The sequence below is a fragment of the Serinus canaria genome, chromosome 4 (genome assembly GCF_022539315.1).
Source record: "Serinus canaria isolate serCan28SL12 chromosome 4, serCan2020, whole genome shotgun sequence".
NCBI lineage: Eukaryota > Metazoa > Chordata > Aves > Passeriformes > Fringillidae > Serinus > Serinus canaria.
Window position 1 is genome coordinate 59,194,320 of NC_066317.1, and position 25,367 is coordinate 59,219,686.

The 25,367-nt window shown below is 38.3% G+C and overlaps 1 protein-coding gene across 1 annotated transcript in view; it reads right to left on the reverse strand.

The window, feature by feature from the left end:
- Positions 1-17,774, reverse strand: part of C4H4orf50 (chromosome 4 C4orf50 homolog) — a 28,191-nt gene extending 10,417 nt beyond the window's left edge. The window contains exons 1-8 of the mRNA XM_050974083.1: positions 17,229-17,774; positions 13,370-13,484; positions 12,496-12,620; positions 9,976-12,126; positions 9,122-9,223; positions 7,193-7,339; positions 2,635-2,811; positions 384-440 (exon numbers count right to left, since the gene is read on the reverse strand). Coding sequence (XP_050830040.1) covers positions 384-440; positions 2,635-2,811; positions 7,193-7,339; positions 9,122-9,223; positions 9,976-12,126; positions 12,496-12,620; positions 13,370-13,484; positions 17,229-17,669 — 3,315 coding nt within the window. The 5' untranslated portion in view covers positions 17,670-17,774. The remainder of the gene's footprint in view (positions 1-383; positions 441-2,634; positions 2,812-7,192; positions 7,340-9,121; positions 9,224-9,975; positions 12,127-12,495; positions 12,621-13,369; positions 13,485-17,228) is intronic.
- Between the last annotated feature and the right edge of the window lie 7,593 nt (positions 17,775-25,367).

Below are 25,367 nucleotides of genomic sequence, written 5' to 3' on the forward strand. Positions count from 1 at the left end.
TAAACATCCCATGGTTCTGTCATTTCACTGCCTTCTGAGACTGCAAGATTACATTTTGTGTCTGATCTGTAATTCCAAATTTTGACCCAAAGCTACAGACTTTATTCCTAGGTTTCTACATTATTAGATGCCTCCACACCTTCAAGAGCAACAGATATGCACAGACAAACGGGAAAGAGATGTTCCCTGTCCATGTGCAAGGTCCCCCTTTTGGCAGGCTGAAAGTAACCATGCAGTGATGTCAGTGAGCCCTTCCTCGGGTGAAGGCAGCAGCACCCAGCTAATCAGGGACAGCTGCAGAAGGAAGGCACAGGCACAGAAGCCTGTAAGCCAAGGGATACCCCTGTGCAGATCCTGAATCGGTGGTCAGGGAAACACAGTACCTTCAGAGGAGCTAATGTCAATTTCACTTCAGACTTCCTCTTCTGCAGTTCTTTCTCCTGAAAGGTTGAAAAATATCCTGCATCAATTTATTCAAGAATTACTTTTAAATACTCTAGCAGTTTTTCGGTGTTTGTTTTAGACCAGACTCTAAGGCGTTCACTCTGCATATCTGTGTGACCCTGTATCACAAACAAGATGAATCAGTGCAAGGCATTGCTGCACACAGATATGCTCTGGCATAAAAATACTGCCCTACTCTCATTAGCATTGGTCTTAGAAATAAACAGAGGGCTTTGGATGTTCTTAGATGACGCCTTAGATCAGTGAGGTTGTTTAATCAAAGCAGCATCACAGTAAAGAGTTTGGTATCCTTCATTGCACACTCATGTTCATATTTACTCTGTGAATCTTCCAAAACATTAATTGGGGGAAAATTTTCCCTTTCCTTATCAATACTATATTGTAAAATTAGAGAACAGAGGAGGGATTTTCTGCATTTATATTCTACTCTGGAAAGGAAACATCAACAACGTTTTACTCCGACACAGCTGATACATGTCCTCTATTAGGAGTGAAGCAGGATGGGCCAGATTACTTAGTCTTACCTTCTGATTAAAATCTACTGATGGTAACCCTCCTTTCTGATTATGCAGAGAAAAAAACCCAGTATCTTACCACGTAAAATCCATTACCATTAGGAATATAGTATCTTTGACAATACAGTATCTTTGACAATAAAGTACAGATTCCTTTGCATTTATCTTGCCTGACAATTTATATTTCTATAAAGTTTACAGTAAGTATTTTATATTCATAATTTAAAAACTCTCCTTTATGAGAAATCAGTTATGCTGAAAAAGGTCACATTGTCCTCAGCTAATAAATTGTGGGCTTGGGAGGAATCAGAGCAGGCAGGACAGGAGAAATATGTCTTTACATTTCACTGGGGGAACAAACAAAGAGCTGGCAGTAGATTCCTGCACTGGAGACATTCAATTCTTGATGAGGCAGGGAGCAGCAAATCTTGCTGATGCAAAAGAACAATTAGGATTTGTCTATTTATATGGACAGCACATCTCACCCTTTATTCACCTGATGTGACACTACAGAACAGTTTCATTTTACCAGCACTGCTCTTCTAAGAGGCATCCCCTAACCCCTGCCTGAGAGAAGCCACTAACCCTCTTTACAGGACTGGTTTAGAGCAAGCCACAGCACAGGATGAGGCTAGGGAAAACAAAACAAAACTACCACCACCAAACAAACAGAAAAACAACAACAAAACAGAAACCAAAATTGCAGAAGGTTGGGTTTACTGTGGAGAAAGTAGAATGAAACCTATTGCCAGTAGGGAGAAGACAACAATCTCTTGTATTTCAGGGTATAGACAGAGGAGAAGCATGTTCTACTCGTTGCATCAGGCTATGAAGAACAAAGAGCACTATTGAGAACATGCCATTTTGTAGCTGTGTCAGAGCCTGGTGGGCATTTCCAATTTGGCTCATGTTGAACTATCATCCCATTCCAAAATATAGATCCCAATATGAAACAAAATCTAAGGGAAAGAAGTCCTAGGAGGAATTTTTTTCCACCCAAGAGTTCAGTAGCTGTGGTCACACTTAGAGCAGCAGCTTTGCTGTCACACTGTAAGGCAGCAGCTTTGCAAATCTTCATGTACCTGCTCTGGTTTGCCAGGTGAAATGCAATGCACAAGTGTACAAACTGCTTGTGGCAGTGCATTTGTGCATACATGGGGGTTCTCATCAGAATAACCATGACAAAAATCCAAACCACACACCTATCTGAAAATACTGAAACTCCTAATGTGTAACCCTAGCAGATGAACCAAAAAAGTTAAGAAAACTCTACCAAAATTCTATTATTATCTTGGAGTTTCATAATCTGATAAAGTGGAAAAAGAGTTGTGAATGTTAAAAAATCCTGACAATTTAAACCAAGGAGGTGGCTCTGTAAAGAATTTCAGCATCACTGTGCTTGCAATACACAATGGGGATTAATTAGAGCAGAGACTGAATTGTCATGATCATTTATCATTTTTCCATAACATGGATCACTCAGGCAGTTTACATATTTTCCCTATTTCTCTCAAGTTAGGAAAATATGCCTGGAAACCATTTAACTATCCTCAGATTCATTTCCAGGAAAAAAAGACTATTTTGCTTCTCCCCTTTGAAAGGAGAGATGTAGAATCCAAGCTCACATTTAAGCACACAGAAAACAGTTTTATACCTTTTCACACAGCTGAGCCTGAAGGAGTTCCACTTCATTCTGCAAGTCATAAAACTGATTTTGCAATGCAGCCTGGTCCCTGAGCTGGGCTTTCAAGGTCAACACTTGCTGCTCTAATCTCTTACTGGCTATTTTATTCACCTCTTTTTCCTGGGCATCCTTCAATGTGTACGCAGGCTAGAGAGAAAATACACAGATTTTCAATTTAGGTGTATAAAACAACAAAAATATTCTTATTCATGTCTTATACCAGAAAGCTTCTCTATCAATATAACTACCTAAATTGTACATCAAAAAGAAGCAAGCTGTTATAAAATGCAAAATCCCAAAACTTCATTAACATATCAGCACTAATATTTTGCACTAATCTTAAACTCTTTATATGTAAAGACTACTTGACCCCTGTGAGAAGAGGTATAGAAATGGATTCTTATTCATTCCTTCAATGTAAATATATGTATTGCAATGATTTAATAAGTGGGGAAACTGGGCAAAGACAGATGAAGTCACCAACCTGTGGTCACATAGTGAGTAAGGCAAAAACTCAGAAGCTCCCAGTCTCCTGCTTCAACAAGAAGCAATATATCCCTTGTTTTTCTACATATATTTATCTAATTGAGATAATTCCACTCTCCCAAATATTTATTTATTCTGGAAGATTATTAATAAACTAATCAGATCTTAAGTAAAAATTTCTGAAAGAAAAATTTGTTACATTAAAATGTAATAATCCTTATACAGAGCAAGTGGAAAGAGAAGCTTCTGAATTTAACTCCTCCTCCCCCACTCTTCAATTTCTTTTCTCCCCAGTTTCATGCACATAGATTGAAAGGATTAGTGAGAGCTCTAGATTTATGGTCAGCATCATAAGGTCAGCTCCTACAAGTGATGCTGCCTGATTAAACATATAGATTTAGAATGAGGCAAATCTGAAGGAAAAGGAAATATCCTGAAAAAAAATTATGCTATTATATTAAAAAAAATACTGAGCTGATATTGATATACACAGATTTCTGATAATCTAAGTATCAGTATCTAAGGAATATATACTTTACATATATACATATATATAGTATACATATAAATATATAAGATTAATCTAAAAATTAAAAAGTTATAGACCCCTCAGACCCGTGATATCCTGTGGTAAAACCATTTAACTTCTTTCTGGCAAAACAGAATGATGGTTTGATTTTAATGGTTAAAAACTTTGCTACAGATGAGTGAGAAGTTAGTACTCAGCCCTGATGCACAACATCACAGTAAATTTTTCCCAGCCTTTCTGACAGCCTTTCTGGCTTTGGCACCCTTGACTACAACACACTGAAGGCACCATTCCATAGGGAACAGCAAACTGATAGATCCCATGACTCTGTCTGCAGCCCATCACTGCAACCCAGATTAAACCAGAAACATGTCACTGTCACAGTGCTCCTCCTCCTGAAGCCAGTCCTCTGAGCACAGCACGGGAGCAGGTCAGATGCTTTGTACCAAACTTTTTGGCTCCCTCTTGTGTCAAGAGAACAATAGGAACAGCTGGACACATAGCCATGGATTAGACCAGGGCTGCAGGGACAAAAGCCCGAGGATGAGTCCATTTCCCTTATCTTCTCTCCCACACAAAAAGTATGTTAAAGCCAAAAGGGAAACACTCCCTTACTGAAGATGCTCTATAGAAAAAAAGTGGGGAAATAAAACAACTGTGTAAAGGTTAGAGACAGAGAGAAGTTCCCTCTTTCCTTCTGCATTTGGCTGAACCACCAGAGGTTTTCTGTAGTTCCAACACACAAATGAGGCATACAAGATTTATGATGAGCCCTCTGTCAGATGTCCCAGTTTGCAGGGATCATAGGTTATATAGTCAAGCTCCAGAAGGATGAAGGACCCAGCAGCTGGGACTGGGAAATAACCAAAGGATAACTAAGCCTAAAACATAGCATTTAACACACTGCACTCTTGTAAAACCTGGTAAGATCACTCCTTTTTGAAGTTGGTACCTAAACGTTAAAAAGAAAACCAGCATCTTCCTCTTCTCATGTGAATTGTGCTTGTCTGAAAACTCAGTGAGAAAATGAGAAGGAATATGACCTCTTTTGCTACAGGCCTTTTTTACAGACAGTCATCAGGAGTTCTCTGGGGAAGCCTTGAGCCTTATTTATTGTGTGCATTTCATGCAAAATTCTTCTATTAATTTCTAAAGCTGTAAACTTCACACTGCCCCCTTCCTGCTCACCCCCATATTTCTCTTCAATTCAACCACAGCACCACCTCAAGACTCACCCAAATGCTTCTAGGCTAAAGCATATTTCACCTGTTAGCAACTCCACTGAAATAGAGTCCTAGCAGTAAGCTTCAAATATTTGATCTTAGCTCTCTTTTACTTGCAATGAATAATATCATGACAGCCTTATGGAGTCTCAGGTGACAACTAGGATCCCTGGGCAGCAGGGCCTGGAGAACATAAGAAATGCAAGAAGTTCTACAAGACACACTCAACACACAGCATATTTCAAACACTTTGGGTCCTGGACCCAGAGTGCTCACATCTTCACTTCCCTCAAGCATTGCAGCAAGAGGTGTTCCAGGAAAATGAAGTTTAGAACAGGAAAAAGCATAAATTACTATGATTTACTGTAAAAAGGTTTATTAGTAACTTTGACTAATGAAAAAGAGTTTTGGTCAAGGGTAGCAAGTAACTGAAAACAAAAACTGGATCACCAGTCAACAAAACTGCCCTCAGGAAGTAACATAATGCTAGAAAAGTAGATCAGGATCTTGTCTGTGACAAAAAGTCTTTTTTTTTTAATCTAGAAAAATTTATCTCACATTTTAAGGCCTCACACAAACTCACTGTGAACAGCTTGATGTATATTAAAAAGTTTATTTTAAAAGTGAATTATTGAAATAAAGTTGACCTTTGTTAGGATACATCTACTCTATTTTCTATTTTGTGCCAACAAAATAAATATTATTTGATTAAAACATAATGGACTTGAGTTATGCAGATAATTAGTTCTGCTATCAAATAGTGCAACTGAAGGATAAACCCAGTTCTGTGAAGTACATGGACTGCATCTTTGACCCTGGAATGAGACATCTGTATTCAAAAATTTGACACCAAGCCTACAAGAAGTCAGACATAAACAGCATCACAGTACTGCATAAATATATCCTACTGATCAATAAACACTAAATTGAAAACAAGTTTTTGGAGGGATTTTAAAGAGGCAGGCTTTTAGAGTGAAAGGCTAACCTCCATGTTTTCCAGTGTAAAAATATTCTGTCAAGGCCTATGAATTTTATTCCCGTGTGAGTCATATTTAATATCTTACTTCACTTACCAACAAAATAAACACTAATTGCCCCAGACTGTCCCTAAAAAAAAGGATTAAAGCCCCATTTCCCAAAAATGCACCCAAAATCTTATCTGCTAGCTTAAACAAAAGATGTGAAACATTTCTTTTTTATTTTCAAACAATTTGGGCATTTCTTCTTGTTTGAAATAGATTCTATTGGATCAGAATGACATGAAAAATCGTTTAAATTGTTCATTTAAAAGTCTGCATTCAGCTGTCTAAACACCAGCCCATAGTGCCAAGTAGGGTGTACAAGCTAACATGAAATAACTACCTAGGACCTCCTGGCTACCTACACCTTCAGCCAGGAGTCCCTAAGGCCTGTAACTGGGATAAACAGTGACATTTAGGCAACTGAACTGACCTCAGAATCTTTATATTTTCCAGAATTTGTTTCTATTTTCTTCAAAAGCTATATCTATCCAACCTGTTCAAAACAAATCTGCAAATATTTGTAGATTGCTACAAATGTGCTTTTCCACCTAGTAGAAATTCAGCATTTCATCTTTGCAGCTCACCAGTTAAGGAGGGCAAAAATAATTACAGGGTTAGCTGAAAAGTCTTTATAAAAGCTGCTTCCAGAAGATTATTCGGTAATTAAAAATGTTTCTGTAAAACACTTTATTTTGGTGGAAAACATAAACCTGTATCAAGACAGAGAACCACCTGAAAATTTAAAAAAGTTTAATTTACAGCAAACATAGAATTTCTGTGATATAAAAACATTCCAGTGAGATTGGAAAGATTTCCTGGATTTTGGAGACACATATTTGGGCCACATGCCTCCATTAAAGACTTTGACTTTAATCCACACCATCTGTCCAGAGTGTCATTCTGCCTGTCCAAATCCAGCAATCAGGGCTACAAGGCCTGAAATCAGGGCAGAAAGGCCAAATACAGGAAACACTGCAGACTCCTCCAAGACCTTTCATCTAGGCCACCTGAAAATGACTTTGGCTGAAGAGAGCAAACAAGAGCCCTCCTAGACAAAAAAGGGAGGTGTTTACATTGCCCATGCAGAGCCCAGAACCTGGACTACTCTGCAGACAGATGGTCTACCTTGCATAACATCTGCTCTCTTTTAAGTTTTCAGTGCCCGGAGAGGCTCTTTAAATCTATTCCCAATACCATTAATGGGTGTTTCTGCAGCAGAACCCTCCTCCCAAGGACCACACTTTTCTCCGTGCCATTTACATACATACCATTAATTTGCAGTGCTGCTTTCCCTGCATTTTGTCCCCAACTTCTTGTTTAAGGTGGTCTAATTCTGAGAGAGCCTGCACCAAACGAGTTTTGGTTTCTTCATACCTTGTTTCAGCAAAACCAAGCTCTCTGTACCACTTCTGAGCCTAACAGGAAGAACAAAAATTCCTGAGCATAGAGTCCAGCAGGGGAATCCTTTCTCAACACCAGCTTACAACCATGGATTGGAGTCTGCTCTCTACATCACAGCTTTTGAATTGTTATAAATTGATTAAAATAAATGGAGTTATACAATACACTACAATCTTATTATAAAACATTAATGCAACTCTAGAAGTATGCCCTATAGAATATCTCACTAGAGCTATGCCACAAAATATTATTTAAATTTATTTCTAAATGTGAAGCAACCATGAATATTCTGAATCAAGTTTTAAAAAGCTGTGGTGTATGCACACATGATTTCAGAGATTACATCTTTGAAAGTCCTCAGAGCAAAGTAAAAGCAAGTTTTTTATTAGCTGGGCAGGGGGAAAAAGTTTTCTTGAGGAATGTGCCCTGGTTTCGACAGGGAGAGAGTTAATTTTCTCCTTAGTAGCTGGCACAATGCAGTGTTTAATTCAGTATAAGAATCAAAACAAAAATATCAAAAATGAAGAATGCAAAGAAGGGGGAAAAAAGCCCTCCATATACTTACCTTTTAATTTTTTTCACTTACACACATTAACTGTAGTTTTGAAAACAAAAGTAAACCTAAACCAAAACCCACAAAGAAGACCCTCAATAGCTCAGCTGTTCCCTGACAGCAAGCTCTTTCCTTTGTATATAATTTTTTTCTCCCTTCTGGAAGCAAAGGTTTCACATTATTTTAAGTAAACTGAGGAAAGTATTTTAACATACAAATTCCTTGTAACACACAAAAAATTAGAATGACCCAAGTTAATCAGATTTTACAAAAGAAATAGAAATATAACTGTCTCTTTATGTTCAAAATACAAGGTAAGAAGTCCTTGTCTAACCATCCAACAGTCATCTAAATCCACCCCGTTCATTCCAGCTGCCTCACTTGAAATCTGGGAAGTCTTATAAAGCAGCTGTCAAAGGACAATAATTTCATACACCCACCATGAAAACCCCATTGCTGTTTTTCTTTTACATACTCAACACACCTGCTGCTGCCACATGGTTTGTCCACAGGGCATGTGAGTGATGCCTGTCACAACCCCACAAAAATATTCCTGCCACAAAAACAATACATTCTGCTTAGATGGGCATGGAGGGGAGACTGACTAATAAAAAATTGGAATGTGAATATCTGGTGCATTTGGAAAGGAAAAATGCTGAAAGCTTCCTTGGATGGTGTCAAAAGTGCAGATTTACTTCACACAGGCACAGAACTACCCCTCCACACTTGGAAGTCTCCAAGAAGGTGTTGCTGGACTTGGTGTTTGCTACTCAGCTGTACAGAGAAGGGGCAGCACGCCTGGCAAAGCCTCTGGATGCAGCAAACCCCTGACAATGCCAGGTGGACATGATCTGGCTCCTCACTCAAAAACTGCTTTCAACTCAGGTTTACAGTAACCCTTGGTGCTTCCACTACCTTCTCCTTCTCCTCATTCCCAGTGATGTGGAGGGAAGCAGCTGCCCAGAGATGCCAGAGTAGGCAGGTTGTTGTGTGTGCCTTTATCAGGGCACCCACCCTCTGGCACAGTGTGCTGCAGGAATGCAGCTTCACTTGATGTTCTGGCCAGCCAAGGGTGACTGTGCCATTCATCACTCAAAGATCAGAGGAACATTTTGGTTCTGCAGATCAGAGACTTCCCTGTTTTGTGAAAGTGTTAGAGCCTGGCAGAAAGAAGACAGCCACATAAGAAAACATAAGAAAAAACAAATTTGATCCTCAGAAGTACATCAGAGTAGAAGCTTACCGCTTTTTTTGATTTTTCTAATTCCTTTTCCTGTATTTTTAGTTTCTCTTCCACCTTTCTGACTTGCTCTTTCATCATACTGTAGCTTTCAAACATGCTGCCCTGGGTAGAAAAAAAAGACATGATGAATCCTCTCACCTGTACCAAATGGCACACAGTCATTTACAGAACAATAGATGGTTTTCTCTTAAACTACTATAAAAAAATTGCACAAAATCAAGGTATTACATATGAATATTTCCCTGTTGACTGTTCTCAAGTGAAGTAGTAATTCTGCATTTATAAGAACATAGTAACTCCACAGAAATTCACTGTGGTGTAAGATCCGTGGCTAAAGAGGAAAAACATGACTTAGAAATCCACCACGAGTAAAGATCCTGTCTTTAGAGATATACTTCATATACATCAAAACAATAAAAAAATTAGACCAAATCAAAATAAAAATTAGTAAATGATCATGTGCACACTTTTCACCAAAATATGATATTTTCATCATTATACAAAGTTTCCTTTTGTTAGGAGAACTTGTAGTAGAATAAAAGCTTCTTGTAAAAGCTTTTACTCTTGCAATAACATACATAATTTTTTTAAAAGCCTGAACAGTGCAGTCTTTTAAGTATTATTTTTAACTTTGTAGCTTGGTGTATCACTTTAACATTCTCTAATATAACATTTCCAAAAAAAAAACCAACCCTCTCTGGCATGTTGCCTTCTATTTCGAAGTTAACTTTAGCAACTCAGCTCATGCTAAGAGGTTACAGTTTCCTCCATCACCAAGCTTTGCCCTGCAAATGACATTTGTATCTCCCTTTAGAAGATCCTGCTCAATAACATTCCTTACTGTTCTTATTTACCTTTTTCCCAGGGGAATAATCGGAAGGATCCATAGCCAGAACTCCCTGTTCCTCAGTTTGTGTCACACTACACGCTGTTTCAACTTCCTTTGGCTTAAGACCAGGTTGACAACTTTCTTCTTTTAGTTTTACTATATTTTTGTTTGTTCCTATACTCTTCTCTTTTCTCAGCTCTTCATAGGTGAAACCCAAAGAAGACATTACCTCTTTTAAATTTCTATTTTCTAAAATAAAGTTTGCATTTGCTTTCTGAAGTTCATCAAGCTGTTCCGAAGTTTCTTGCTTGAGTCTGTCTATCTCTCTTTGCAGTACACATTTTTCCTCCTGTAAGTCAGAAATGGTTTGATAACAGCTAGTTTTGCAGTCTTGGAGTTCTGAAACTAAGGCCCTGTATTTGTCTTGCTCACACTTTATCTCTGCCAAATGTTCCAACAAGGTTTCTTTTTCACCTTCTGAAAGGGCTATTCTTTGTAAATTTCTCTTTCTCTCTTGCATTAATTCAATATATTTTGCCACATAGTTCTCTTTGTCTTGTAATAATTTAGCCATTTCTTTCAAGCATCTGCTTCTTTCTTCTTTCAGGTCAGAAAGCAGCTGGAAGTGCCTCATTTTCCTTCCATTCAGGGATAGAACGCTCCCATGAAGTTTATTTGATGCAATTGTCCATGATTCTTTTTCAGAATTCCTGTTTTTCTCTTCAACATATGAGAGATTCTCAGAAAAAGCTGCAACTAAAAATGTTCCTGGGGTAATCGTGCTTTCTTCTGTAAAGTTATCATAACATCCACCAGCAACTTCTTTCTCATTAAGTAAGTTTTGGAATGAAACAACGTTACCTTCATCTGCTGCTAAAACATATTGAAAATATGCATCCATCTCTTCTTCCAGGGCACACATCATCTGAGCATATCTGTCATTCTCCTGCTGCAATACACAGATTTTTTTGGAGTAATTCTCATTCTCTTGCATCAGCAGAAATATCCTCTGAGAACATGCAGCCACTGCTTTTTCCAGTACAGATATTCTCACATCACATTCATTTCCAGCTTCCCAGCCTGACAGAGGAGAGAAACACTTATAAAAACTGCTCCCTGGCTGGAATAGTTTGCTTAAGCACACAGGCCTCTCTTGCAGAGGAAACAGCAAGTTTAGTGGATACCTCTCTTCACCCAATGAAAAAAAATTCAGAGAGCATTCATGTTGCACATTTTTAGCAGCTAATTTTTGACATGAGAAATTCCTATTTGGGTCATGTAGTTTCAAGGTCTGGTCTTTCCTTTTTTTCAGGTGAATATTGCTGGAGGGGCTCGTTTGGTGAGCTGGTTTCTGAGCCTGCTTTCCGTTCTCTACCATTTCAATTCTGTCTTCTCCATTATATCCACTATTCACATCAGGGATGCAGTTTTCTGAAATATTTTCTTCTTTCTGCATTAGTTCAGGACTCCCCTCAAAACATTTTTTAAAGACTTTAAAATCAACAGGAAAACTCTGGGCACCCTGCATGCTATGGAGACTCTCTCTGGCTTCCACTCCTGGCTTCCCAGGACTGAATAATTCAGTTTTGTAGGAAAATTTAGAACTTTTCTCAAGATCACAGCTCACCTGTTGTTGTTGGGCTTCATCATTCTGTATTTCCTCTCTTTCAGCTTTCCCTGTAAAGATTTTTTGGGGATACTTTTCATCATCCATGTTGAATTCTTCTAGAGATGCTGTGAAAATTCCAGCCACAGTGGAAGGAAACATTTCATGAAGAAATTCAGTAGCTCTGTCATAAAATCCTCCTTTTGCAACAATGCAAAGGCCATGAGACCAAAGACTAGTATTTGTCTCACAGAAACTTGAATTCCTCACTTCCTTCTCAGTGGTGAAAGCTGTTATGTGACATCTTCCAGGCTCAAAAAAGGTCAGTTGGAACTTCTCACTCATCAAAAATTCAACCACAGAAGCAGGGAATATCTTCACTGGTGTAGTTACAGTGTGCTCCTTCAAGAGAAAAAAGGTTTCTTCATCTTTGGTTTCCTTACTTGTCTCATCATTGGGTAACTTCCCAGAACAAAGGGGAAGCAATCCTGCTGCCTGATGACTTGGGGTACACCTGAGCAAAGTGAAACTGTCCTCTAGAGTATTTGCCTTCTGTGGTCCAAGGGTGACCTGATGATAGCAAATGAGAAATGTTTCAAATTGAAAAATATATGCTACAGTATGTTACTAATCATAATTTGTTTTTTCCTTCATCCACAAAATACTTGATTAAAGATTGATGAGAAAAAAAATTTCCATACAAAGGGTTTTCAAATAATTTAAAGACTTGTAACAAGTTTAATGTTACAAATTAGGTATGAGTAAATCAACCATTGTCTTAGTGCACACCTGTATTCACCTTGTAAAGCATCTCTAGTAGCTATAATTTAAAGCTACTTTTATATTCACCTGAAATACACCAACTCTTCATTTTCTCTCCAATTTCACATGCTCCCTGTGCACAAAGATAGCAAGAACAGCAGTAACTTTTCTTCTCACCTGCTCAGTCTCAGCTAGACCAGCAACTTTCACAAGGGCACTGGAACTGCATTCCAAAACTGGTACAAGGTCTTCTGGTAGCTCCTCCATCTGCTTTAGTCCCTCACAACTACAGGCTGCTGTTTCTGTTATAGTAAAGCACAGTAAATGTAATGTCACTCCCAGATAGTTACGCAAAAAGCAAACCCAAAATCATCAGAGCAGATCTTCTGAATACAAAAATATTTTAGTGAGTATGCTCAAGATTACCTTCTGTACCAGCAGCACACATCACCACCGACACAGATACAACATGAAGTTAGACATGAAAATGAGCTTCAGAAAACCCCATCAATATCGAGGTCTAAACCCAGGCGTATTTGGGGTTCACAGTTTCCAGTTCCCAAAGTATTTAGAAATGGAAAATACATTTCATTACAGTGGGCAGGTGAAAATTTAGGGATTTAAACTTACAGGTTAAAATTACTCAGTGCAGGTCTGCATTTATATACACTAAAATTTGCTATAAAATTCCCATTAATTTAAGTTGGAAGAATTTACCTGATACAATCTGCCAAGAAAAAAGCTTTCATGTTGTTTGGTCTGAAGAGCAAATCTGTCTGCTGCATGCCATTCCCAAATACTGTACTTCATCCAGGCCATACAAAGTACCCCCTCACCTCTGTAGTTTCTTGAAAGTTCAAGGATTTCATGTGAAAGCTCAAATCTGAATAGTGGCAAACAGTTATCACTTCACCTTCCCCAGATACAGTTTACAGATTAGGAGGATTTTCAAAGGGTTTACACCTTTTAAGTCATACACATCCCATGAATGAAATGATCTTCACTTTAATGGTACAGAAATGAAATGGAAAAGTCAGATTTCTTTGCATACCAGACTCTTTACCATATAGCAGCACAACTGGAGTTTGAGTAGCTCTGCTTCTGAGTGAATCCAAGACCGCCTTCCATTTCAAATTCTGAACTTCATCCTGAATTAGATCTCCATTCTTAATGGGAAAAGGGGTGGAGAAGGAAAAAACCCCAGAGGTTATATACATATACAGGTGTTTGTGATATGAAAAACAGGTAAATAAATTTCCTTTGCTATTTTACATTCAAAAGACAAATTATTTCCTTAGACCTGCTATTATTTAATACAATTTTCTTATTTCAAAATTTTCCAGTAAATGCTGTAATTGTAGACTTTCCTTTAGTTTTCCCTTCATACTTGACATAGTATTAAGGAAAAAAATCTGCGTCACAAACACATAATATATCAGATCACAGGTGAAACAGTGGCTAAATTATATGATCATCAACAAAGATAAAAGAAAGTTCAGTCAAGTAGGGAATAAGACTAATAGTTCAGTGCCCAGTTACAAAGAAAATTGTTCCTAGCCTGGAAGAACTTAAAGTGGAACAACCATTCTGAACAAAATTTTGTTTTTCCATTGATAACTTAATTGCATATTTCATATTCTGTTCTAGACATTTATCTTTAGTCCTTGATTGAATTTGAAAATTTTGACACTTCCTGATGCAAAGCAGATACCCCTATTGCTTGATAACAGCAGACCACATTTCACATGCACTGTGCTCATTTTCAATGAACAGAAGAATCAGATTTGACTGTCTCAGTAAAACACATTATTGAGACAGCAACCAAAAAAGCTACACCACAGAAACCATGCCAACACAGGCACTTCTGTCTTCCTGCAGTGCTCTGCATCAAACGCCAGCAGGAAATAAATCTGACCCCTTTGCACTGAGCTGCAATTTTGAAATTACATATGGATGGGAAAGGCAATGACTTCCAAGTCTTCAGTTCCTAGTGAGTCAGAAAAGGCTGCTGATTTTCCACAGGACCACCAGTGAGAGTAATTTTTATTTCAACCCTGAAGTCAGCTGCTTCATTGTTGTGCTCTATCAAAAAATCTTGACTGGGAGGCACAACTTAAGTGGGAACCATAACACTTCCAAGATTCCTTCCCTGATTTCCTCAGTAATATCAACTAACAGAATGGTTTGGGTTAAAAGGTATTTTAAAGGTCATCTAGTTTCAAGCCCCCTGCTATAGGCAGGGACATCTTCCACCAGACCAGGTTGCTCAGGCCCCATCCAGCCTGGTCTTGAACACCCCCAGGGGCAGGACATCCAAAACCTCTCTGGGCAACCTGTTTGAAACTAATGCAAATTCCCTGAAACACAATCATTCCTTTCCTGCACCTTTTCATTTATTTCTTTACAGATATCAACTCTTGATATATATGTGGGTACTGTCAAAAGAAAGTTACACAAAATGATGAATAAGACACAAGACTGAGGTATCAGAACACCACACTGAGAAATCAAGACCTCAGCTGTCATGTGGAAGCTGCAGAAAAATGCATTGCTTGGTTTTTTCATACTTTTCCCTCACCTTCAACAGACCCCCCTAATACTCACATGTAGAAACTGATAAGACAACACATAGCCACATGTTACAAGCTGCTTTTTTGGTGTATGCTCATTTCTCATTCAGGCATGTACTGCAACTGGAACACTGCAGACAGGATGCTGATACTGAGTTTGGAAATCCAAGTTTTCCATAAGATTTACTTGGAGACTACACTTCACCATGAGATGCAGTTCACCTCTCGGTGTTCAGTCTAATTGGATCTTGCATTGCACACAATTTCTCATTTTTATAGCTGTAGATGGAGTATGATGAGATCAAATAGGAGCTTTCTTGCAACTATTTTGGCTTAAATACTATAAGATCGAGGTGCTGAGACTGAGAAATTCTATTTTAATACATGCTGGTAAAACTCCAGATAAGGGGGGGAAACCCTTTTCAGTTTTACAGAAAAAACACCAGATGTCTCCCTCCTCCTTTTATCATAGATATTGCAATTTTTTTCCCCTGCTATCTCAAGTCATTTTCTGCTAGAAAAATGCAAGTGTACTTGTAGTACCAAAATAGAAAGAAGAGACAATCAGAAATGCAGAAGGCACAAGATTTGATGCTGCTGATGCTATGCACAGTATTTAAAGAACACTATCTACTCTGCACCAGAGTGAAGTAAACACAAATTATGGCCTGTTCATTTTTTACCAAAGACTGAGTAACTGAGATGCTAATCTCCTATGACACCAGAAATGTAAATTAATACTAAAAAAATAAATGGTTAGAAAACGTCATGTAGAGAAATAAGCTTTTATTAGAGTACAGAATAGAAAGAATCCTGCTTCTTGAAAACTCCTTGGATTGGTCTAAGGAAATTAGCCAGTTGTGTACCTTGCTTTCCCATCTTTAAATAACGGCATTTTTTATCTCCTTTTCTCAGTTTTATCAAACCAATAGTAATTCTTCATTACTTCTCTGGCTCTGAAAGCCCTCACTCCTCTTGACTTTAGCTGTGCAGTACCCTCATAGTGCATTTGTTTGTTATACCTGTTAATAACTCAGTGCAAATCCCTCAAGAAGTATCTTAAAATATTTTAAAACTGTATTCTTCACTCCCAAGGAGAAGTGAATACACCAGTTAAAGTGATTACAGCAATGGCTCATGGTAAGCAGTTGGTTTTTCTGCTACCTTGGTACCTCTCTGCTACCAGCTCCAGAGACACGTGGGGTGAGGTGCAGCTCTGAGCTCTCCTCAGAGGTCACCCACATGCTGCAGGATGATCTCACCACTGTCCCACAGAGACAACCTCCTGGAGCTCACTGCATTGGGACTCTAGAATCACTGATGGGATAAAATCACTAGGCCTGCAAAAGTGCATTCCACTACCAGGTTGGAAAAAAAAGTCTATATTTCCTCTAGCTTTATGGATACAAGATCCTCTCTAGCTTCTCCCAGTTCTGGAAGTACTCACAGTCTGACTGACCTCCAAAATGAAAGGGCTTTGTTCATGCCCAATACCTCTTGGTTAGCTGAAGTTAAAATCAGGAGAGTTCTTGGGACATCAGGTCACAATCTGAATGAGTGTGAGGCATAGCTGATCTCACTTTAAATAAAGTCTCAATAAAAATACCCTGCACCTCAGTGCATGAAGAATAAAACTTTGTTTGAGTCCACTCTGTGAAAATAATTGTTCCCTGTCAGCAAAATGAATTGGCAGAAGCTGAATGCCATATTACAGCACGAGGAGAGCTTTCCCATGCAGTGCTGGAGTGAAGTGCTCGAAGCAAACAAGTCCCATTCAGTGTATTCAGGGCATATCACAATGCTGCAGAGCCACAAACCACTGACCAGCTCAGCTCATTTGTCATGAACGCTGCCTCCATCTTCCTTGTTTACCATTATCCAGAAAATCTCAGAGACAACATTTATTGTCAAGAGTGCTTTTTGCTCCAGCATTTGGGCATGAATAACATGCAAAACTCATCCAACCATACGTGTCCTCCTCCACTGAGGGGTGTCCACAAGGCAGGTCTCAGAAGTTCTGGGCTCTGCTTTTAGTGCCAATCTCATTCACACTGAGACCTTTTGCTGTGAGCACATCACTTCAAAGGTTAAGGAAAAAAGTTTTGTTGAGTGTCCCCAGTGTGCACCTAGCAAACCAACTACTAATTCTACTGGATGTGAAAGAGACACTGGGAAGAACTAGTGAATAAACAATAATAATAATAAAAAAAAAAAATCAGGCAGGATAAAGCCTCACACTTTTGCATCTAGACTGTACCTCTAATGACAGGTGTAATCCTGGGTGATCCAAGATAAAAGCTAATTATATTTTGCATTATTTTTACATAGCAGTTGACTTACCAAGTAAACACTGTTGTCCTCATCCACCAATCTTGTAAGTTCAGAGTATTTTTCTTTCTTCTTTTTCAGCTTCATAGTACCTTGATCTTTTAAAGTTCTGTTTTCATCTAAAAGCTCTTCCACTTTTTCCTTGAGTTTGATTTCAGATAATTGTAAACTATAGACATGATGATGAGATTCTTCCAGTTTTGTTCTGAGGAAGTCTTCAGTGTTGTGACAGCACTGCAGTTCAGTCAGCAGGTCTGCCTGTTCTCTTCTAGTGTTCTCTTCCATTTCCCTCAAGAACTTCAGATTTTGCTGAAATGCCTTAAGGTGGCTTTTCACATCATGCTCCACATTTTCAATGCAAGCCTTCCATTCCATTTCTTCCCTGCCAGGGTGTTTACAGCCCTGAGTCCCACAGCACACTGACTGCAGCTTCTGCTGGAGGTGCTGCAGCATTCCCTTTTCTAACTTGGATGTCAAAAGAGCAATATGAGCATTAAGATCTAGGACTTGCTTTTCCAGCCTAGATACCTCACCCTGAAGGTAACAGTCCCTTTTCCTCAGTACTGCTGTCTGTTGTCTCTGCCTTTGTTTGTAGTGCTCAAAATATTCTGACTGGCTTTTTATTTCATCCTCTTTTGTCTTCAGCTGCTCCTGAAGCCAATGCAATTTTTCCTTGTGCTTCTTCTCTGACTTCTTTTGGTTTTCAACCTATCATTTCAGTGAGATATACAGTTAACAACTATTAACAACTGTTCACTTAAAAATTTTCTTTATTTAGTGATAATTCTGCCTTTGTTTTCTGAAAACTCAGGAATGACACAAGTAGAATTTTTTAAAGCCAGTAAAATACTGCATTTAGAGCAAAAATAACCTGCTTTGTCATTTCAGGCATCACTGAAACATCCCAGTAGGAACCAAATAAAACAAACTCATCCACATCTGCTACTACATGGCATACAGGAACCTTTTAAACACATTTTTGAATGTTCTAAAGTATGTATTAAACCAAAAAAAACCCTTAGAACTGTAATTCATATATCTAGCTCTGATTTATACAGTAAGAGATCCTCAACACTGACAGTACTGTAGCACTGGGGTGTTACAGGCAGAGGAGCTGTGGTTCTGTTATAGAAAACAGGACACACACTTTCCAGAGCCCAGGATTTTTCCCATTGCTCTTCACTATACCTGTCATCTGTCAGCTCTTCTTATGAGACTGCTGAAAAACGAGAAAAGAACAGACGCCTTCTGAAACACTTTGAGAAAGACTCTGGCATTTTCCTTTGCACTCCAGTGTGTTTGAACACAGAGACTTGGAGGTGAAGGATGCCAGTGAAAGGGAGAAGAGGCTTTCATGAGTCCTGTACTGCCCTTGCTTTGAGCAGAGTAAGAGCCACCAGTATCACAGGGACATTGCAGCAACTTTGAAGGAAGACTGAAGGCACAGAGACATGAAGGAATGACTTTGTTTTTTTCAAGGACTTCTTTAGATCAGTCATTTTGATCATCAGTACTTTCCTGTCTGAGGCATTCACTGGCAGGGACTGTTCAGAAGGAACACTAGGCTGAAAAGTCAGGTAGATGTGGGCTAATATTTTGTTTTGTTAACTCTTGATGGGAATATATGTCTAAACTTCCCGAGTCTTGAAAATTACATTTCACTTTTAATTACAAAAGTAGAGACTATTCCTCATTCTTGTGAATCTTGCCACACAATACTGGTGTCCTGTTAGAGTATTCAACTTTGACCTAAAATGCTGATAAAATGAAAGGGTATTCTATGATAAACAGAATTGAAAGACATTGTTTCACTGAAGCCTGTTCCTGAAAACCTTTCATCCCTTCTCCATTTTCATGAATCCAATGAATGAGCAAACCAGATAAAAATGCCTGTTGTATGGGGCTAGAAAGATAAAGTGTGACCTAAGAAGGAGTACACTGAGCAGGTCCTAGGGAGGAAGTAAAGAAGGGGGAGCATAAATTTGATCAAGGGCCTGAATGAGAGAAGTAACAGCAGGGCTATTGAAAGCAATGGAAAAATAGAAAGCTGGTAGGAAAAAAAAATCCAGAAGTTCTTCTGATTTCTTTGATTGTAGAGAAAGAGGAAGGCTGAGACCATTTATTGCTTAAAAGCAGAGGTCAGTGGAGATGAGCTTGACTTATAAATTAGTACCACAAAGAGAACATAAACTAGGTCACTTGAAACAATATCCCCTCACCAAGTGGATCAGGTCTTGCTGAATGCTTTGCAGTTTCCCTTTAATGCGCAGATTGGCATTTTCAACCTGCTCCAGCTTCACATGAAGTTGATCAATCCTCACAAGAAGTGTTTTGTGGGACAGCTCCAGCTCTTTCCTCCTGTGACAGCGAGAAGGAACATTTTTGCTAAGTAAATACCACAGCACAGTTCCAGATGGATAAGCAGTCACAAGCAATGCATCAATTTATCTTTTTTCCCTATTTGTTTCCCAAAAATAAAATAGTAACAAATTTTTGATCACTAATAAGCCAAACACATAACTCTTAACAAGTCTGCTGGGGTTTGCACATTATGCTGGAGAGGGTCAAAATTGTTAAAGAATAACTTTCTGCTGACTTAATAAGAATGCCATAAGCAAACACATGTATAAGATTTTTGTTCAGTGGAATTTGACATGCTATATGAAGTAACAACTTACCATAAAGACAACCACAACACTTCAGTCTCTGCATGTACCTGATCATAGGATTATGGCAGGTTCACAGTCAGTGAAATTCAATTTTTATGACAGTAAATACTTCCCATCAAAATTAACAGTAAGGGCAACCTATGTTTTAGGGGCTGAAGTGAAAATATCTTACTTGTAACATGTGTTCAAGGGTACTAACACCTACAGTGCATAATTGTATTGACTTTGTCTGCAAAGATGGATTTTGACAAAATACAGGTTTGCTTTGTCTATTGCTAGTCAAATGGTATGAAGTGTGATATAAAAGTGTTTTAAAAAAGATTATTATTTTGAAAAAAATTCCATTATTAAAAAATTCTGACAAAATTCCTTGATGAATTCAAAGCAATTAAAAAATTATACAAATAAATGTTTTCATGCCACTTTTATTTCCTATTCTCTTTAACATTCTTTAGAACAGTGCTGACTATCAAAACCTTATTATTCTAGTCAAATGTATAATTAATACTTCAAGGCACCTTCATCTACTGTAATGGGTAGCATTGACACACCACATTAGATAAAGCTTTCTGAAAAAAGGAACTTTTTTAACAACGTGAAATTCCAAACTAACTCTTATTTTAAAAGGAAAGGAATATACTTGACAAACAAATTTGCATCATATGAATATTTAAGAGTGAAACATCCTGAGAAAGCTGCCTAGTTATTTGCAACAATATGCTAGACCATGCTGTAAATCTCACTTAAATAATAATTATTAAAAAATTTTTATTGCATTTCTATTCTGACAGCTATACAAAATACACATGAAATTCTCCAACACTCTAAGAACATAGAAAGTCTTTCTTTTTGCTGGTTCTGCATGTATCATTTGACAACCAGCACACAGGGCAAAGTGAAAAGTACATTTGTCACATAACAATAAATTTTAATGCAAACCACCCCTTTCATTTACCTATTTCTCAGGATGAAATCTGACTCTATGTAGTCCTCTAGAACACCTTTCAGTTTTTCCCTTGACTTTTCCAGCTCTTTTATTCTGAGAGTCAAATTCTCTTCTCCAGCACTGTTTACTTTTTCATCAGGTGTGCCTGCATCTTCTGATTCCTGGAAAACCCAGGGAGTAGCAATTTTAACACTGAAATTCAGGACAGCAAATCCTTCATTACTGGGCATTCTAATACAGTAACAAAATTCTTGCTCTCTTCCAGATGAAGGATCCATGATGAAAAAGAGCCCAAATTAGGTTCTCAGTGTACTACAGTCTAAGCGTGCAGTAACAGAGTCTAAGCCTCTGATGATCAAATGAGCAGTCCTTCTTGATTCTGAACACATTTATTATTTATGAGAAAGTCTCATTTCATTAGCCCCATTAGCCTGTATGAAGGCAGTTGCCATTCACAACACGAGATCCCCATAAATGATTCAGTTAGACTAATTAATAAATGAATTGGTCATCAAAGTTTTGAAAAGAGAATAATTTTCTACTAAACATGGGAGCTCATAAAACTGAGTGTGTTTACTTTGGGTAAATATATTACATTATTATTGTTTCAAGACAGATGATTTAAAAAGTATATTTCCTATTCAAAAGGCATTCTAAAACTATTTCAGAGAAAACATTCTGTTTATTTAATTGGTATTGTGGAATTCTGCATGCAGTATTTTATTTGTATCTACTTCACTTCTGACAGGTCATGAAACCATAGCTGAAAGAAATTTTCAGATTTGGGCTTAAGAGGGCAAGCTAAAGTTGGTTCTTTTCTTCTGCCTCTTTTAGTCATAGATCTAAAAATTCTTCAGAAACTCACTTCAGTAAATTTAGTCTTATAACTGTGTCCTGGTTTCTGCTGGGACAGAGATAATTTTCTCCTTAGAAGCTGGCACAGTGCTGTGTTTTGGATTTGGGATGAGAATAGTGTTGATCCCACTCAGATGTTTTGGCTGCTGCTCAACAGTGCTCACCCTATGTCAAGGACTTTTCAGTGGCTCATGTCTGCCAGCGAGGAGCTGCAGCAGCAGCTGGGAGGGAGCACAGCTGGGACAGCTGATCCAAACTGTCCAAAGGGATATTCCACAACACAGAGTGTCACTATACAAACGGAAGGGAATTACCCAGGAAGGGATGGATTGCTGTCCAGGAACTGGGAGGCCCTTGGTCACCAGGTGGTGGGAACTGTAGTGCAAAGCACTCTTGCTTGTCTTGAGTCCTGTTAAATTCTCTCTTTCTCCTTATAATTACAATTATTAGCATCAGCATATTATTACAGTAATATTTTTTTCTCAATTATTAAACTGTTTCTCAACCCAAGAGATTTACCTTTTCTTTCTGATTCTCCTTCCCACGGGTGGAGGGAGGGAGTGGCTGCATGGTGCTGGCTGTCAGCTGGGTTAAACCTCAACCAGCTGGCACCTGTGAAATGCCTGTGAAATTATTTTGCTACATTTGTGTTGATATGGAATTGGATCTGTTACTTGAATTCAACCAGAGTTTTAATTTATTACCAAGTTTGAATTTATTACCAAGGAAATAAAGCAATTACTTTTTTTTTTTTTTTTGTAGACAAATTCTGAATCTGCAGTGCCAAGAAGAAGATAAAAGTAACTTTAATGATACTGATGAGTAGAAAATGGCACAAAATCAGTGCAAAAGAATATAAAAACCAGTTATCTTATAACCTCATGTTTTAATGTTTTGTTATGTGCTATTCACAGGTGCAGCCAACAAAGTTACATAGAGCAATTCTGGTCAATTGCATGAACTCTCTGGCCTTGTGTCAACCTGTACAAGGACCTAGAACTGAAATAACTCAGCCTCTTGAGGAGCCATGATACTTAAAAGCTTCAAGTGTGGATAGACATCAAAGGATGAATCCATGTGCACAACAAAGTTAACACCTCTTTGTGATACCAAGCCAGAGACCATGCACCCCTGAGACATGCTAACATAATGGATGGTATCATCTCCCAAATGGAACAGTATCTTCAGTTTAGAGCTCCTTGAGACATCAGTATTTTGTTCCTGAACAGCACTGCAAAAGGCACATACAATAACAGTGAACATTGTTACTTTTCTCAATAATAATTTACAGTGGCAGCCAAATTAATATCATTTACAGCTGTAGCATGAAACCAGGAAAGCTGTTACAAGTGACACAAGCAATGAGAAACTTTACAGTTTCCTTCTTCACTTATACAGTAGGGACAGATGATTTGAAAGCTGTGTCACAAAAAGGGAAAATCAGGCCCAAAGTCTGTGATTCAGTCCATCTTGTATGGATAGAATAACAGAATAATAGAATCACTAAGGTTGGAAAAGATCTCTAAAAGCAACTACCACTAACCCAGCAGTGCCAAGTCCAGCATTAAACTATGTCCCCAAGTGCCCCATCCATGCCTTTGAACATTTCCAGGAATGATGATTCTACCAGCTCCCTGGATAGCCTACTCCAAAGCCTGAACACCCTGTTAACACACTGTACCCATGCCCAGCTCTACAGCAAATACCAATATACAACAGATAGTAAGACTGTATTGATCTGTTTTCTAAAAGTACAAATCCTGCTAGCTCAGTGCAGAAAAAAAGACATCATAAATGCATTGGAAAAAGCCAGCCCAATCAGCCAGTTTTCTTGAGAAAACAGATCATTACAGTCACATGTGAATGACAATGTAATGACAAAGCACACACCAAAGTAAGGAAATGAAACTGCTCATACCTTCTGTGCCTTGTAAGGAGACCCTCTCCTGTCCATGCAGCGCGCTTCTCGTGGCAGCCACGTGCTCTGACCATTTGTGCTTGTAGCTCCTTATTCAAAACAGTGATGAGAAAATCTGTGTCTATAAGAAGTGTTTCTTTGCCAAGGGAATCCTTGTTCCTTCACTGGCACCAGGTTTGAGTATCTCAAGCTCTGTTTACCTTCTGTTGTGGTCCTTTGCTTTTGAGTCATGCCAGGACTCTCTCTTGCAGTGAAAGCCTTATTTTCCCACATTCTGTCATCACACTGCCAAAAGCCTTAACTAAAACATGAAAAAAATTCTATTTGAAAACACATTCTCTAAATGCTTGTTCCTTTTGAACAATATATTATGAGCAACACATTCTTTTGGGGATTGAGATTCCAGACTTTTGCATGATGCTTGTTTCCAAGGTAAATTGTGCTTTCTACCAGGGTTACTCCGACCCTGACATCAGCCACAATTTGCTGCATGTGACTGAATTAATCTTGTGGAGTGTCTCAGCTCCTTCTGTAGGTAAATGGTCTTGTCCAGTGATTCTTTGTGCAGAGTACTTCTCTTCAGAGCCTGATAACTAGCTGAGAACATAGGCTGCTTCTAAGGCTGATTCCAGAACCTTCAACAGCTTCCTCTGTCCTTCACAGCTGCTCATTGCCTCATGTTATTTTTGTCAATAATAATTTCCACTTCATGTGATGTGTTAATGTAACCAGCTACTTCATGTTGGAGTTCAGCGTGTCCATGGGAGTAGACTTGTTTCACAAATATGATTTTCAAGAAAATGTGAGGGAGGAGAAAGTTATCTTCTAATATTGTGCTCTTAATATTTGCATCTTGCCTCAACATTTCAGAAACAATTAAAATTATCTATTTATTCATATTGCCTTTACAGTTCTGAAGCATTTATTTGCTTTTCCTTCTTTGAAAGAGTAATATTTTTTTTTCTAACCATTCTCCTAAAAAGGTCTTTGCAACTTCCTTTTTGTCCAGTGTGTGCTTCACCCCAAATTCTTCTTGCAGTTCAGATGGTCAATGACTGTTTATCTACCTCTGCTGGTTGAGGCTGTGCCATTTTTGCTAATGATGATGTTTTTTCATTTCACCTGAGAGGATGCCATGATTTACAAATATTCACATTCAACTATTTCTCTGCTTATTTGGGCATTTTTCTACATGCCCATTTCTCAAAGTCCTTCTTTCTTCTTGAAGAGATCACTGAGCACAGCACATCATGCATTCTCTTTTCCTGACCTCTCAGGCCACCATGGAATCTGTCATTTTCCCAGTGCTGTCTTTACAAGATATTGCCTTTCTTTTCAATAAGCATTCAAAGAATCATATTTCCCACACAGTTCTCACCCACTTTAAAGTTTTCATACTTCAATCTACCATCTTGCCTTTCTCCAAAACCCTTCCTTTCTGCACCTGTGGATTTCCAGCTTAGGAATTTAATAGGAATTTGATCACTGCTGGGTTGTAAATATTTATTTGTTTCCAACTTTGAACAGTTTGCTTCCTTTCAGCTATTTACCGTAGACAACTTAAGTCAAACACTTAGCTTTTTTAATATAGATAATAAAAAGGAGATCCTGTGTTTCTTGGGTGAAATGCAAACCACATTTGTTGAAAGCATGCAGTATGGAGACAAAGATCTCAGTACTGTAAGAAAACCATTTGGTAGATAACAGTTCACATAGCAGCCAGTAATTGCACTTGTATTTTTTTCTGCTGTTTGGTTGGTGGG